Here is a 16,399-nt window from a genome sequence, read left to right on the forward strand (position 1 = left end):
TGACATATTTAAATTCTTATTATGAATTATCAAAAAGATATAACTATTATAATTATTTTATATTTCTTAAATAGCCAATACAAGATCAATAATCAAAATTTTTAATTCAATGAATCAAATATTAAATAAAATAAAGACATATATAATAATATAATATAAATTTTAAATTAAATAAAAAATAGATAAAGATTAGAATAATAGTATCCGATTGTTCAATGCTGATTGCAAATGAGAATAATAGCACCCGATTGTTGAATGCTGTGTAAAATATGGAGCATCCACTGCAACACTGTTCCACAATATTTTTATCAATTGTCTAAATATAACAATATAAAAGAAAAAAATAGCAATTCAGGTTAGTTTTATAAAAAAAAAAGTGACCGTTGAAATTTTGCCGTTGAAGTGGTTGGATCGTTTTAATTACCGCTGTAATGCTGCCGCCCGCCGCTTTTTTTTTTCCCACGCAGCCACGCTACCTGCCCATCAGCCACCGGCCACGTGTTTGATTTTTGAAAAAAAAAAAATGATGCCACAGCAGCACAGCCCTTTCATCTTCCGTGGCTGTGATCGATCGGCCATCGGCGAGCCGCGACAGGCGACCTCACCGTCAGGGGGACTTGGGGGCTGCGCAGGCCGCCAGGGAGGGGCCTTCTTCCGAGCTCTGGCTTTCGAGAAACGAAGGCGGACCGGCGGTGGCCCACCGGCCCAGCGCACCAAGCGGGGCAGAGGGGGAGTGCCGAAAAACAAAAAAAAAGAAGAAACTTACCGGTGGTGGTCCTGGACGGCTGACGGCTGTGCCCGTCGGCGACGGAATGATCTTTGAGGTAGTCGACGATGTCATCGAGCCACTGGATGGCGAGACCGCAGTTGTCGGAGAGGAAGCGGAGAGCCTTCTCGAGGCGCTTGAGGACGGAGAGGTAGCCGGGGAGGTCGGCGTCGAGGTCGGAGAGGAGGGGCCGCTCGAGGCCGTGGACGGCGTCAAACACCTTGAGAACGGCGGCAGCGGGGCTGACGGTGCGGTCGAATGGCCGTCGACGGCAACGAAGGCGTCGCGGTGGGTGTGGATCGGGCGGACGGAGGCCTCGAGGGAGGGTCGGAGGGGAGGCGCTGGTGGATCTCGTCGAGGCGGGGGCCGGTGCAGGCCAGCATTGCCGACAGGCTGTCGGATCGACGTCGGGGTCGGAGAGGAGGGGCCGCTCGAGGCCGTGGACGGCGTCAAACACCTTGAGAACGGCGGCAGCGGGGCTGACGGCGCGGTCGATATGGCCGCCGACGGCAGCGAGGGCGTCGCGGTGGGCGCGGATCGGGCGGACGGAGGCCTCGAGGGAGGGGAGGTGCTGGTGGATCTCATCGAGGCGGGGGTCGGTGCGGGCCAGTGCTGCCGATAGGCTGTCGGATGTGACTTGTGAGCGAGCGTCGAGTAGGGGGTCTCCTGGGGGCAGGGGCCTAAGGCAAGGGCTTCAGTGGCCTTGCCCTTCAGCCGCCCCTGTAGACGACCCCTTTTCATTAATGCATTGATCTTGATCCTAGCTTGTTAAAGGTATACTGGGAAGAGTCTGGAGCAAGGGGATGTACTTATCTTAAAATAGGATTGCATCTATCGTATCTTTATATCTTACTGACTAAAAAAATATAAAATGTAATATTAGATAGTATGGTTCAGCTTACGGATATATAATAATAGACATTATATAGCAGACACAATAAGAAAATAAATACAATTTAAAAGATATAGTTAATTTTTTTATGTGATGTCCATATCAAGAGATATTAATATTTATATTATAGATAATTTCAATTTTTCTCTTTCTTCTTTCTATAATCCTTGATGAATGGTAAAGAGTTAAATCATACTAGACATGTCAAAAATATTATCATCCATATCTTATCAAATAAGTGAGATGCTTTGAGAATTTTTTAAAATATATTTCTAAAAGAGATGCAAAAAAACCTCAAATAATAGAAATTAGGGACTTAATTTTTGGTTTAAGTCACATTAGTGGATTATCAATTCTCTATTTTTTGACCACCTTGCACTTATAATATTTAGATATTTTTCTTTCATTTATATTTGCTTTGATATCTTTTTTTAAATTCGTTAAAAAGGCAACACAATTCATAACATTCAATGCACAAGTTTATTTTATTTTATTTTATTTTTACATCTTGAAGATGAATAAGATGCAGCACGGTAGTTCTAAATTTTCTATTTAGAGGGGCAAAAAAAAAGATCACAGGAAAAGAAAAAAGTGAAGGTTTGTAAAATAGTAATTTTCTGGAAATAAAGGAAAGAGAGGGCGTTCAATGCAAACATCCAAGGGCAAATTTTCAAGCAAGGTAAGCTCACCGGCAGATGACCGCATCTCCCATTTCTACAACTACAAGCGTAGGGCCCCACGGAAGCCCGTTTTGTCCTGTTCTTCCACGGCCTGGTCCTCCTTTGTCTCTCTTTGTCCAAGAGAGCAGCAGTGAGCTCCCCCCGCCACACCTCCAAGTTCGGGTGAAGTACCGAGGAAAACCTTCAGATTTCAGCGGAAGATCTCGAAACCCTACCGCTCCGGCGTCTCAGTTAAGCCCTCGATCTCTCTTTTTCGCATTTCATGTCATCTGGCTTGCTGGAATTCTCCACTTTCCCATCCTCTCGTGAAGAATGCCGCACTTTGTCACCCCATTCGCGCTCGAACGGTCTCGATTTGGTGGAAATCGGGATCTTGGGCTCGAGGAGTCAGGCACGGAGTGGCCTCGTGGTGAATGTAGGTTTCTTGGCCGGATTGTTGGAGGTCTAGTGGATTGAGGGTTTCTTGACGTCTTTCTCCGGTGGAATGATCGGATGCTCTGGTTCTTGGCATCGATTCCCTGGGGTTGAAACCAATTAGGTACAGGAGGTGGTTAGGAAGAGAAATCTTGAACTTTTAAGAGCTTTTCTATCGTTCTTCTTTGGCGGGGATTGGTTGTTTTCAATTGTTAGGTTCTGCTGTTCTTCGTCTTTCATGGAAAGCGCTTTTTTTTTGGGATTTTGACTAGAGAGCTTCTCTTTTAGCTTCAATTACTCGCTGTCTGGAGCCCTAGAGACGCAATTGACTTTTCTATTCTATGGTAATACGATCATAATGTCTTTAGTAAAGTTCAACCTTTTCTTGCTCCCAGAAGTGGGAGTGATCGAATGTTTAAAAAATAGGTCTCCTTTTTTTCCCCCTTTTGCACTCGGTAGATGTAATGTCTGTCACTAATGTGAACTTGGGGACACTAACTGATTGCTTGTTGGTGTATTCTACCTAGGCTAGCCATCGATTCATAAATGCACGGTTTTTGTCAACAAATCTAGAAGATTTTAGTGTTATCATTGTATACCCAAATTTTCCCTACTGATCTCAGCACTCGAAGCAACTCAGGTACATAGAATACCATCATATCTGTTTAATCCAGTTGTTTGTGTAACTCACTGATCTTTTCAATTCTCGCAGCATTCCAGCAACTCAGCTGATCTGATCCATACGAGTTCACCATAAGATAAGTGACAAGAATTGCATATGCTACATCAATCGACTGAGGTACACTTTAGGGTCTGTCTTCTTCATTTACACTGTCTACTGTCATGCAACCATAACACACCCAGTTACAGAGTCTTTTGCTATGCAGGTTGTCTTGAACTACAAATGGCCATCACAGGAACTGAGAATCCATTATTAGGTGAAACCACATGCGGGTCTTTGCTGCAGCAGTTGCAGGTAATTCATTTATTATTTGCAACTTCTGCTTTCAGTAGAAGAAGCAATAAAAAGTGTACCGGATGCATGACCTCTTTGTTTTAGCTAATATGGAATGAGGTTGGTGAGAGCGATGAGGAACGCGACAAAATACTGCTTCAGGTAGAACAGGAGTGCTTGGATGTTTACAAAAGAAAAGTTGATCAGGCATCCAAATCAAGAGCGCTCCTTCTCCAGGCCTTGGCTGATTCCAGATTGGAGCTTGCCAGACTTCTTTCTGCACTTGGAGAAAAGTCTTTTGTTGGCATAGTAAGTTTTTACGAAATACTAATGCTCTAGTGAACAATAACTATTTAAATGGTGTTTTCATTTCTTGATGGTTACGCATCAGAAACTTCATGAGATGACTCTTTGCATGTCATTTGGCTATACTGTAATGAAAGAAATTTATATGAGCTAGCACTTCCTGCTTATGAGTAAGATATTCTATTTCACCAAGAAAAATAACCAGAATTAGAACAATAAGCATTTAATTTTTAGAGTTTGATGTGATTTTTGCTCAAGATCAAGAGGGATATCTGATGCTTTATAAGACAATTAGTTTATGATTGGAAAAAACAAAAATTACGTTCAGGATCTTAATCTTGAATTTTCATAGTTAATCTTCAATTTCTCCTTATAAACTAAGTTATGATATACAAAGTTAGACAAGATCAAACCTTTGGTGATTCCATCATACATGACTGAGTTTCAGAAATGTCTAGATAGGCATCCTGCATCCAAATTGAATTCTTTCTGGTTAAAGAATTTAGTTCTAGTTGCTCTGGAAAAATTAGGAGACTCTCTGGATGAAATATGGGGTTCTGCTTCTGGTGTGTGATGCTAATGAGCATCTGAAGCTTCTGAACTTTGCATTGAATTATTAATAATGATTATATGAAATGCTATACAAAGATATGAAATGGGATATGTATAATTTAATGTGTAGAGGAGGAGATATATTATCCATTTGAATTCATAATTGTGAATGTTTGTGGGGAGAAAAAGAGCATACTTTCACTGTCAAATAAACATGCTGATCATGTTTTGGCAATGAAAGGCTCTATGTACCCCCGCCTTAATGATCCACTATATCCTCCTTTAAGACTCAGACCCACTTGATGCCGCTTAAATCTCTGCCCCATCTTTGTCCTTCATTGTTTAAAGGCAACCATTCCATCCTCTTCCATTACTTAGAGCTTTTGCCTTATCCTTCTGAAATTCATCCACACCCACCATTTGCTATGTCAACCATCCAAGCCTACCTTTTTTTGACTTACTCTGTCTTAAACCTCCTCTCTCCCTATTACTCAAACCTACCATCCCGCTTCTTCCTCCATCCCTTATACATTTTACCTGCCCTCTAACCCACATCCTTTTTTGTTCATTTAGCCACCACTGGCCCCAAACTCCAGTTTGGCCTCTCTCTTGTATATTGCTGTCCCTTCAGAGCTTTTTCTTACCTTCCTGCATAAGGAAGAGAAGTTATTGTAATGGAGGATGGGCAGGAGATGGTTGGATTGGTGGACATATTTTGGTGGATGGAATGTTGCAAGGTTGTGACACTCAGGCAGTGGGAAGGTGACCAACAGAAGTGGTATCATTTATGCAGTTGACACTGGAAGGTTGTTGTGACATCCATGTAGGTGCAGAGAAAGAGAATATAAGTTTGATAGTCACCGTAGGTGAGATGAGATTCTGTTGTAATAACAAGATGAGGAAAAATTAGGACTTCTCAAGATATTTTGATGCAAATTAAACTTTTTCAAAGATCAGCAGGATTTTGATTGTTTAATGCAAACTATAAATCAATCTAATATTTCATTTCTTCTTTCAAATTATTTCCTCTGAATTTTCTATTTTGCATCCCCCCACTTTAGAGAGTTCCAGGTTTGAACTCTGCTCCCACCTAATTCTCTCTCCCTCCCACACCAAAAAAGAGGGGACAACTCACATGAACACATAAATGACTTTGCTTGGCTGCATGCATTTGAAGGCATGTGTGGCTGGTATACCTTGCCTATAGAGATTCATGTTTCAGTTTGTTGGATCATGCCATGTTTAACACACAGGTATCCCTGAATAGCTGGAATATTGGTAAAGTGCATGTTGACAGTATGAGATATTTCATTTTATTTCTCTACTAGTAATCAATGTAAAATGAAGTTCGCTTCTCCTTTCTGTGAAAGCTCCTCATGGAGCTAAGTAGCTCATCCAGTTCTTGCACTGTTCTATGTGATATTACTAACAATTTGTTGGTTAGGGAATCAAAGTAGGACAAAACACTGTTATATATTGGACAATGTGGTATCTGGCTCTAAATGCTATAACTTATACATGAAAATAACTAGTTTCTTTTGGAAAATGCAGTTGCAAAAGTTACATTTGTGTGGTTTTTTTTTTTTTTTGTATTTTTGCAAATTAGGTTTCCCTTTACTAACAAGTTGTCTTTGGTGTTCGACAGCCTGATAAATCATCTGGCACAATCAAGGAGCAACTAGCAGCTATAGGACCAGCACTGGAACAATTATGCAGGCAGAAAAAGGAGAGAATAAAAGAGTCTGCTGACGTACTTTCACAAATTCAGAAAATACGAGGAGAAATTTCTGGAACTCTAAAAATTAGTGAGAAGATGGGGACATCAGCAGTTAATGAGGAAGATTTGTCACTGAATAAGTTGGATGAGTACCGCTCTCAACTCCAAGAACTCCAGAAAGAAAAGGTTAATGTTGAAATTGATCATGTTAATTTTGAAACCACTAAATGTGTTCTAATATTTGAGGTATTTCTTGGCAGAGTGAGAGGCTGCACAAGGTTCTTGACTTTGTTAGTACAGTGCATGATCTTTGTGCTGTCCTGGGAATGGATTTCTTCAGTTCTATAACTGAAGTTCATCCTAGCTTAAATGATTCTGTTGGCGTGCAGTCCAAGAGCATTAGCAATGATACCTTATTGAAGCTTTCTAAAATGGTCATAGAACTTAAAGAAGATAAAAGAATGAGGCTACAGAAGGTAATTTTTGTTTTGCTACATCATGTAGCTACTTCTCTAAACAGATGATGCAAATTCAATGTCCCACCAGTAGTACATTTTTCCTGCAAGCTGTAATAGAAATCTGGTGCTATATTGCTCTTGATGGTTATGCAGCTTATTCTTTTAGGTCTTCTGTGTGCCAAATTTGTTTGGATCCAGTGGAAGTAGAAGATTGACCTACATTTATCTTGTGCACTATCAAATGACCATCCCTTCATTGTTAAAATTGATTATGTGCTCATTGCAAACTTGGCCTTTTATGGAGTATTAACATGGCAACATTTATCATTCTTGTGTCTGCTCCCCTCATATTACTTGAATGTGCTTTCACTGTTGCTGCATATTATGACCGATATTGTTTTGCCAGCATTAACACACTGTCATGATCTGATTTAGACAGCATCAGTATAAAATGAGTTTGTTTAAGTTTCTTGGTTTTGTGTCTTTCTATTTGTCTGTGAACATGTGTTTTAATGATGTATGCTTATCCAATTCTCGTGCATGTACAAATGCATATTTTACAAGTATTTTCCTTGACCTAAGATGTAAAATCATATGTGACATAAACTACAGCTCTTAGAAAGGTTGGTGGGTTTGGAAATATGTTGGAGGTTTGGAAAAGATGTGGGGATGTTCTGATTAAAAAGCTCTGATGGGATAGGAGAAGGAAATTCACAAAGCTTGTTTGATTGAGCGTGCAACCCAATTAGATGGGGCTGTTTCATGGTTTTGGCTTGTCTTGATAAAATGTATGGTTATATCAGCACAGACATTTTTTCTGAAAAGAAAACTGGATTAGTTAACAATTACAAAACTAGAAATAAATGTGTTATAAATTACAAGATTTCGTAAGATATTGTTACATTCCTTTTATATGTTAAAAATATGCTAATTTTATTAGTTCATATGTTTTGATCCAAGTATGCATAGCATGGACTTCATAACCCATGGTATCTGGACATCTTTTTGCATGTTTCAAGCCTGATCTTTAGATTAATTCATCAGTTACAGAAATGCTGGCAAGGTATCCACTCAAATAATATGAACTCCCTTTTATTGTTATGCACATAAACTCAAATGAGTTGTTCATATCAATTCGTCATATACCTTTTTTTTAGTTTTATAAGTTATTTTGACTATTATCGAAGTCTCCAAAATTCTCCATCCTTTGAACAGCCATAAAAGGTTAGCAATGAAACTAGCCAAAAAAAACAGATGCTTATTCTGACCATGAGAGTCTTTTGTCTGCATCAGTCCAGGTTTTTAACTGTGTTTCACCACTGGGCCATATCCTTTTTATTATATACCTATCATATCTCAACTACCATCCAGATTGACTTTGGTCTCATCATATGTTTTTAGCCACTCAACCAAGATCCGAGCCCTTTGCTCACTTGTCTTGGCCTTTCTGAAATCTCAAACAAGCCCTTACTACATCCATGCACCCAGGTATCCAAGGAAAAGAAAGAAAATCAAATTTCGATTCTAATCATTGTATATGTTCAAATCATAAACAGGGGCAGCATGATCTGTTAATCCATGTTCTTGGCATCATGAAATCGTTATGAACTGAACATGAAGCCATATATACATATCATAAAATTGTTTCTCTTGCTTCTGTCATCAATATTTCTTCTGTTTACTTTGCTTGAACTGTGAAATTTTATGTACTGTTTCTAGGAGTTTTTCTAAAATTGATCTAACAAATGATCTTCATTCTCAATTCAGCTACAAGAGCTAGCAGCTCAGTTAACTGATCTTTGGAATCTAATGGATACTCCTATGGAGGAGCGGAGTTTGTTCAATCATGTTACCTGTTATATCTCTGCAACAGTAGATGAGGTCACAGTTCCTGGAGCCCTTGCCCTTGATCTTATTGAGCAGATTCATCAATTACACCAATTTTTGGGCTTTTTAGAACACCAAATTTTTTATCCCTAAGGTAAAGAGAATGAAACCTGAATTCACTTGGTGCAATTTAACTTTCCTTGTACTTTCTTTTGGGAAGGCTGAAGTTGAAGTTGAAAGGTTAGATCAGCTAAAGGCCAGCAAGATGAAGGAAATAGCTCTGAAGAGACAAACTGAGCTCGAAGACGTATATGCTCGTGCTCACATTGAGACAGATTCTGCAGCTGCTCGAGAGAGAATAATATCTCTAATTGACTCTGGGAATCTTGAACCTTCAGAATTACTAACAGACATGGATAATCGGATATTAAAAGCCAAAGAAGAGGCCCTAAGCAGAAAAGAAATTTTGGAAAGGGTTGAGAAATGGATGTCAGCATGTGAAGAAGAGAGCTGGCTTGAGGACTATAATCGGGTACTGAATTCACTTCTTCTCTAATGTAGATCATGTTTTGTCTTTTAATCTCAGTTCAGTTGTGTTACTTCCAGTGTATTGGCTTATGGAATTTGCTTGTTCAATATTAATGCATGATGATGCTGACAGATAAAGACAATCACCTTGTTAACTTGGATTATTTTTTAACTATCATAATTTTTTTTTTCAATTAACATTATTCGTTATCTTTATCATATTTCAGTAGTAGTTGCTTGTAAAATAAATTTTACTATCAAACACATCCTTGGAGCTCGCCCCATTAGAAAACAAACTAAGTGTCATGTGGACATTTTGTGTTCAGATAGCTTAAGTGTAACTGCCGAATTTCAAAGTTCCCATGTATGATCCATGTTCCTTTCTGAAATCTTCCTTGTAACCTTTTGTTTGGCCTTGTCATGCGGAGACCATGCATGGCCTGGAATTTCTTTTAGCTTAGTGAGAAAAATCATTGGAACAGAGAATAAACAATTCAGAGAATAGTTGTTTTCCATGCCCAAACAATTTCCTAATGCATGCATTATGAGCCGCTAACTTTCAAACTTTCTCAGATAATACTTTCTTTTTCAGGATGAAAACAGATATAATGCAAGTAGAGGTGCACACTTGAACCTCAAGCGTGCAGAGAAAGCTCGTATATTGGTAAATAAAATTCCAGGTATCTCTAAACAACTTTGTTGGAGTTTCATCCTTCTCTTGCTAGGAGTTGACTTTCAAAAATAAAAAGATCAGCTTTTGTAAATCAACTGGAAGATTCATGCATATGTATTTCGAGCACTAGGAGGGGTTTGAGTGCTTGCATGCTGGGGAAAATCTGAACAGAATCGGTTCCAGTGAAAGTATGATGTAAAGACATTTAGTCTTCTATGGATCTCAGGTCCATTACTTAAGATATTATTTATTGCTGTTGCCAGTGTACCATCTGGATTTATTAATTTATATTTGTGTGCATTGGTGCTTGCAGTTGTAGGGTCTTGTGGATGAATGGGTCGCCTGATATGCCTTCACATGGAGGCGCTTGTGAGCCCAAGTGGTTAAATTTTATGCTAGCATGTGTCCTGCATGAATTTGTAAGATGGTAGCAGTAATAAAACTCTCAATTGGTTTGCTGTATTAATTCTGTTCACCATTATAGCTATCCCTGGATTCTGGGAAAATAAAGGAAATGAAAATGGAGCCCAATTTTAGGCAATCCAGACACAATAATCTCTTAATAGGAAAAAGCAGCACCCATCCTCTCATTTCCATGTCCTTTGCATTCCTTTCCCCTGCATCCAGCTTTGAGCTGACTTCTGAAAATGTTACATACTTTTGTTATGATGGAACTCAAGGAGATCAATTGTTAAAGAAACTGTGACGGCGCACCTTTTCCCCTAATAAATGACGTCTGAAGGTATACCTGTTGCATCATTTTTGTAGCATATTTTCTGCTGCATTGCATTTCTAATTACAACATCAATGGGACACTATAATCATTTTTCTTATTTTCTCCATGATAACTGAAAAGATTCATGGCAGTAGACAACAAAAAGCTGAATGCTGCTTAACCATTAAAATTGGATCTGCAATTGTGTGTTTGATGGTTGACTAAACATTTTATCAGCAATGGATCTGCAAAAGATGTTTCTTTCCATCAACATTCAATGTGCGATTAAAAAATATACTTGATGGCTGATTAAACATTTCACTGTCAGTAAATGGTTAAAATTTGGTATGTGGTCCTAGCTCTTGTTGATGCACTGGTGGCCAAGACTCGAGCATGGGAGGAGGGCCGTGGCATGTCATTCATGTATGATGGTGTTTCTCTTCTTGCAATGCTGGATGAATATACTATGCTAAGGCAGGAGAGAGAGGAAGAGAAACGAAGACTAAGGGTAACTGTTTTCTGGTGCCCTTTCAGAATCAATTGTAGGTGTAACCTCAAGCTTTAGTTTTAATTTAGTCCCTTCTTGTGCTCTCAAATTTCCAGGGCCAGAAGCGGTTCCAGGAGCAGCTGAACACAGAACAAGAAGCTTTGTTCGGCTCGAGGCCAAGCCCAGCCAGACCACTCGGCCCCAAAAAAGTGATGGGACCCCGAGCCAATGGAGGAGCATCAAATGGAACCCCCAGCCGAAGGCTTTCTCTCAATACCCATCATGGTAGCAGCAATGGTGTTAGATCTGTGAGCAGGGATGGGAAGAGAGAAGTTAGTCGTCCTGCAGCTCCAGTAAACTATGTGGCCATTGCAAAAGAGGATGCAGTCTGTCATGTGTCCGGCAGCGACCCAGCTCCTGCTTCGCCATGAGATCAATGTGGAATATATGGGTAGGCTATTTCTTGTATTTTTATTGGTGCCTTTTCTGTCTTAAGCTCATGTGATTTGTAGCGGGAAGTAGCTACATACCAGTCTAGGTTGTTGACTTGTCCGAGGAAGTTCTGTTCTTGATAAATTAATCTTATATGGAGAAGCGTTAATGTGATAAATACTGGTCTTGCAATGTAGTACCAGTGATACATGATTTGAATTTATCTTTTATAATGGTGTTTTAGGTTGTGTATATTTGTGAAGGCAAAAGACAGGCATTCATTTAGACATGAATAATCTTAAACAAATAGCTTGTTACTCCATTGGTGCACAACTCGTTGGCAGATTCCAGCGAGTGGAGTTCATTGCTGTCTTTGCAAGTTCATGCAGACAGAGCTTTTGATCATGTTATATTTTTTTCAGTTTTCTGTTGACTGGCCTTTTGGTTGTGTTGTTTTCTGTTAAAAATCCCAAAGATCGTGTTCTTTCTTGTCAGGAAATCAGTGAGCAGGTGGTCATGATGGTAGTTAACATGCTTTCACCATTTAGGGTACAGCCTTTCACCTCATCACCTAGCAGCATGATGCTACCTTATATGGATGTCGTATGATAGCCAAACTTATAAATGCAAATCTCTGGACTTCTTGTTTAATAAGTTGCCTATGTACGCACTGTACAATGCAACGTTTACAGATCATGCCCAACTCCAACACCGATCGGAGATGCCATAAGAGGGTAAAGAGGTGGGGATAGACGGGCTACTACTTCAGGAAGAGATGCTAGCTAAAAGCTAAGAGAGGAGAGAAGAAATAATTCTTCTATGCCAATGAGAGGGAGGCAACAATGTGGAAGAACTGCAGCTGCTCCATCAGCTCCCTTGCATGTCTAACTGCGCGCCGCTCGACCCGGATGAATAATTCTTCACTTAATTCTTCCCCAATGTGTGCATCAACGAGCACGCCGATCACAGAACGGCAGCTGTTGGCGAGTGCTCGGCTAATCTCAGAAGCATCGTCTGGGTGGTTGACGACCAACGGGCTACCTCCTCCTACGACTTCAAGCTTGTTGACAGTGAACGAGCGGTTGGATTCCACCACCTCCCTGAACTCCTGAATGTTTGGCGCGTACACTGGGATGTTGAAGCTGTCACGCCTCTCACTCTCAAGAAGACCCTGTAAAAATATAAGAATTGGCACCGCAATTTAAAGCATAATTCATGAGGTGAAGAACACATGATAGCTGTCTAATGACGTTGGAAGAGTTGCAATAGACGGGAGGTAAAAAATGGATGCGACCCAAACCTAACTGATTGTCCAATACTAATACGAAGTCCAAATCGATGATATAGGCATGGGACTCAAGCTAACTAGGCAATTTGGTAAAAACTGACCTAATTAGCCTAATAGCTTAAAAGCTCAGAGCGTCTATAAAACAAGAACTAAAGACAGCATCTGTACGAAAAAGCGTAATAGCTTTTTGTGGTCTGTAGACATGGGCATGTACAGGAAAACAAAACAAGCATCATTATGTACAAAAAAAAAAAAAAAGGGGGAAGGCATGAACGTGCATAAAACTCGGGACAGGTAGATAATTATTTCAAAAGTTAGACTCCAGCCCGTTACAGTTGAATCTGTCCTTGAGAGAAGCAGCCTAATTTGACGAGGCAGTGAGTCTGATCTGAACTGAAAGCGAAGCACAGAGCCAGTGTAGGTAGGATGTGGGTCGAACTGAACCTAGCAATAATCCTGACAAGCCATAGCCATGAGTCGGATATGCTCACCTCTTGGATAAGGTCATCCCAAGCGTCCTGGAAGTGGGTCCCAAAAAGGATGCCAGCCCCACCTTGGTCGGTGGGGTCCATGGAGGTCCGGCCCAGGCACACCAAGAACATGGCACCCCCATCCTTCATCTCCTTGGCCCGGCAATGCAGGAATCTGGTTAGGTCTGCCTGGAATTGGTACCTGTAGGCCTCGGCGGTGCACTTGGGTGCACCATGGATGAAGACCCGGCCCTTGTTATACGCCGCCGACCACTTATCCGTCACCCTCGCCGGCACCTGTTTTAATTTGCAGCTCCAAAATCACATCAAGAATACAACTTCAAATCACTACGACATCAAATTATCAACGACACTAGCTCAATAGTGTGGCTTAAACTAATATTAATCCATCTAAGTAACTAATTAGTTGCTGTTACTTCTTGGTGGTGGTGATCTAGTGTTTAAAGGTATGATAAACTTTCTCAGTAAATCATAGTGCATAGTAGGGCATGATGAATCTTACGCCATTAGTTCTCTCTTTCTTTCACCCCCAAAAAAATTGTGAACCTTGTACTATTTAAACGCACATTACTTGATGGATTGATAGTGGGTGGGACGGCTCCCAACCCATTGGAGTATATAAGACGAGACGGTGCCACAGTTGTTGTGGCAATTCTCCCTATAATGAAATGATGCAAAAGAAGACCTTTGGTCGTCCTAATTAAACCTAGCTTGGCGTGTTGCCCCTCGCCCTAAAAGAAAGAAAAGAACAACAAGTTTAGAAGACGGCCATTGGGTGAGGCACCTTTCTTTGGAGCTGGGTTAGGTTTGTAATGGATACGTCTGATACGTTTAGTGCTGTACCATGCCATAAATGGTGTCATATACATCAGATCTCGGCTTCCCCTGTCTCTGTCATTTTTTTTCCTATTAAATATTCTGTCTTTTCTTAAACAACTAGTGGCCTTCGATGACGGCATGTTACCTCTTGAGGCTATTTCAAACCTAACAAACCAAGTCTTCAGGTCATGTAAGTAGGATAGTTTGTCTACCTCGACTGCCAACCAGGGTGCAATTTGTCAGGCTGGTGGCCACCTGAGATGAAGTTGCTTAGCTGCACTCGTTCATGTATAAGTTCGTGTACTAATTTAGTTTGTGTAAGAAATATTACTTTTGCCGAACAAATTGAGCACTCTAAATGATACCTGAGAGAGCCAATGCAAGGAAAAGGTGGAGTGGAACACATCGATCGATCTTGCCGGAAAAAGCCGACCGTAGAAGGATCCTGGCACCCCAGCAGCATAATAGGAACGTTGGTGCTCGTCGATCGCTGCCAGAGATTCCTCTAGACTATTGCTTGTCAATGGAGGAAGGAGCTGGAAGAGGGTGTTGAAATCGTTGCTCGGGAGGTCAGAGAAGTAGACATGGAATTCTGGTGCCTCGTGACCAGACGTCTCGTATGTCTTGCTCACATGTTTGACTATGATATCCATGTTGAACAGCGTATTCGGCCCACAGGAGCAACCGAGGTCTGCGATGGTGAACGAAAGGTCCGTCGAGAAAGGAGGAAGCTGCATGGAGTTAAGTGTTTCCTTCAGGAAGTGAAGCATGCACCGGGCATGACGAGCCTGCGCAACATTCAACAACTTTGTTGAGAGCTCTTCTTCTTCGATCCATCTTCTTGCTTCTTATAATCTTTTAAGCGCAAGGAAGGATTGCAAGTATCCTGAAGGAAGAAAGACAACAAGGCATGCTCTTTTCCTACTAATGCTTTGGTTTTTGTGGCTGTTATTGGTCTAGATGTACTAAAGGCTTCAGTAAATTCCTACAGGGTCTCATGCATGGGAAACAATTTAAAGTGTTAACGCATGTGAATGCTTGTCATGTACAAAGATGTGTACATCTGTTCTCAGAAAACTTCTCGAGAGATATAATGACAGGTCATGGAAGGTAGAAGGTTTTTCTGTATATATATGATTAGTATGGTGAAACAAAAAGGACAGTAGGTTGTGAACAGGATGCTGAACAATGAATGCATGGATAATGAAGGATGCTAACTGATAATGTTTAGGCACGTAGGTAACCTACATCGATCCAGAGAAGCCAACAAATCATGGGTATAACGGTTGCAGAATGGTCGGCTAGCAGTTGGCATTAATTAGACTACGAATTACTTGAGTTCTAGGTGAAGTACCGTAAACTTGAGGTGATAGGGGGGTTGGGGAAGTATTACTAGGTGATACCTGAGCTTGCGAATTCTTCACGTAGCTGGTCTCCCCCCTGCCTCCTTTCATGCTAAGCAGCCTCTCAAGCTTCATTTGATCAGGAACGACCACTACATTGTCTCCCCTGAGAGCCATGGCTAAGCTTCTTTCCAAACCCCACCCTTGTTTTTTAGGCTCGAGTTAAATGCAAGAAGTGAACAGGGGACTCCAATATATAGAGAGAGGATGTAGCTAGGTCGACAGAGTCATAGACTAGACCTTATCCAAGGATGAGTAGAAATGCTACAAAAATCTGGAAGATGACAGGCATATAAATGCTCCTCACATGCACTCTAGTCCCAAAAGTTGCGCCGGATTTCCATTATTTGGCATCTAAGGAACAATAATAATGTCCTAGCTCTCTCCTATGGAGGGCAGTGACCCAGAGTAAAGACTCGAGAGACCATAGACCTTACCCCACCAGTCGAAGGTGGAGCTGCGTTAAGCAATGAGAACTATTTAGAGAATGTAACTACTGGACAGAATGTGGATTAATGCACTATCTAGTATTTACAAAAGCTTCTCTAATTGCTAATGTCGACCCTGGTGGAAAGTACTCGCTGGATCACGATAATATATAGGACTTATTTATATATTATATTTATAGCAGATAAACTTGTCAAAACAATATAATGATTCTTTTTGAGAGAGACAACATTTTGAATTTTCGATGTAAAGTTTACTAGTTGAGTTCAGACATTTATTTCCATGAAGTGGGTTTATTCTTATCGCTATATATTGCAACAAGGTAATTTTAGAGAGAAGAGATTAACTATTATAGCATCATTTAATTTGCTGCATGAAAAGAGCTTTCTCTACAATTTAAGACACCGTAGCAACAGCAACAACAGCTGGAGATCGATGACATACGGGAAGGGAAAGAATAAGTGCAAAAAAGTACCTAAAAAATATACGGAAAATATCTGTAGCTTTTCTAACTTAGACTGAAAATGGAACTGCGAGCATCTAAAAATT

General features: G+C 40.6%; 2 protein-coding genes across 9 annotated transcripts; one reads left to right on the plus strand and one right to left on the minus strand.

The window, feature by feature from the left end:
* Positions 1–2,421: 2,421 nt before the first annotated feature.
* Positions 2,422–11,654, plus strand: LOC105050525 (65-kDa microtubule-associated protein 1). 8 transcript variants are annotated; one of them, XM_073262038.1, is made up of 12 exons: positions 2,422–2,568; positions 3,280–3,392; positions 3,465–3,563; positions 3,640–3,728; positions 3,813–4,016; positions 6,211–6,468; positions 6,543–6,758; positions 8,508–8,661; positions 8,786–9,099; positions 9,688–9,775; positions 10,843–10,991; positions 11,087–11,654. In XM_073262038.1, exons 4-12 carry the CDS (start codon positions 3,657–3,659, stop codon positions 11,399–11,401), a joined length of 1,770 nt encoding a protein of 589 aa, XP_073118139.1. In that variant the 5' UTR covers positions 2,422–2,568; positions 3,280–3,392; positions 3,465–3,563; positions 3,640–3,656; the 3' UTR covers positions 11,402–11,654. The 8 variants fall into 8 exon arrangements, with proteins under 8 accessions (XP_073118139.1, XP_073118142.1, XP_073118135.1 ...); XM_073262041.1 differs by having other exon boundaries at positions 3,870–4,016; XM_073262034.1 differs by having other exon boundaries at positions 3,465–3,551.
* Positions 11,655–11,924: 270 nt separating this feature from the next.
* On the minus strand, positions 11,925–15,581 carry LOC105050524 (indole-3-acetate O-methyltransferase 1). The gene is made up of 4 exons (XM_010930584.4): positions 15,404–15,581; positions 14,366–14,788; positions 13,182–13,457; positions 11,925–12,573 (listed from the first exon to the last, which is right to left on the minus strand). The coding sequence occupies exons 1-4, from the start codon at positions 15,518–15,520 to the stop codon at positions 12,220–12,222; spliced, it is 1,170 nt and encodes a 389-aa protein (XP_010928886.1). The 5' UTR covers positions 15,521–15,581; the 3' UTR covers positions 11,925–12,219.
* Between the last annotated feature and the right edge of the window lie 818 nt (positions 15,582–16,399).

Source organism: Elaeis guineensis, chromosome 8 (assembly GCF_000442705.2).
Source record: "Elaeis guineensis isolate ETL-2024a chromosome 8, EG11, whole genome shotgun sequence".
NCBI lineage: Eukaryota > Viridiplantae > Streptophyta > Magnoliopsida > Arecales > Arecaceae > Elaeis > Elaeis guineensis.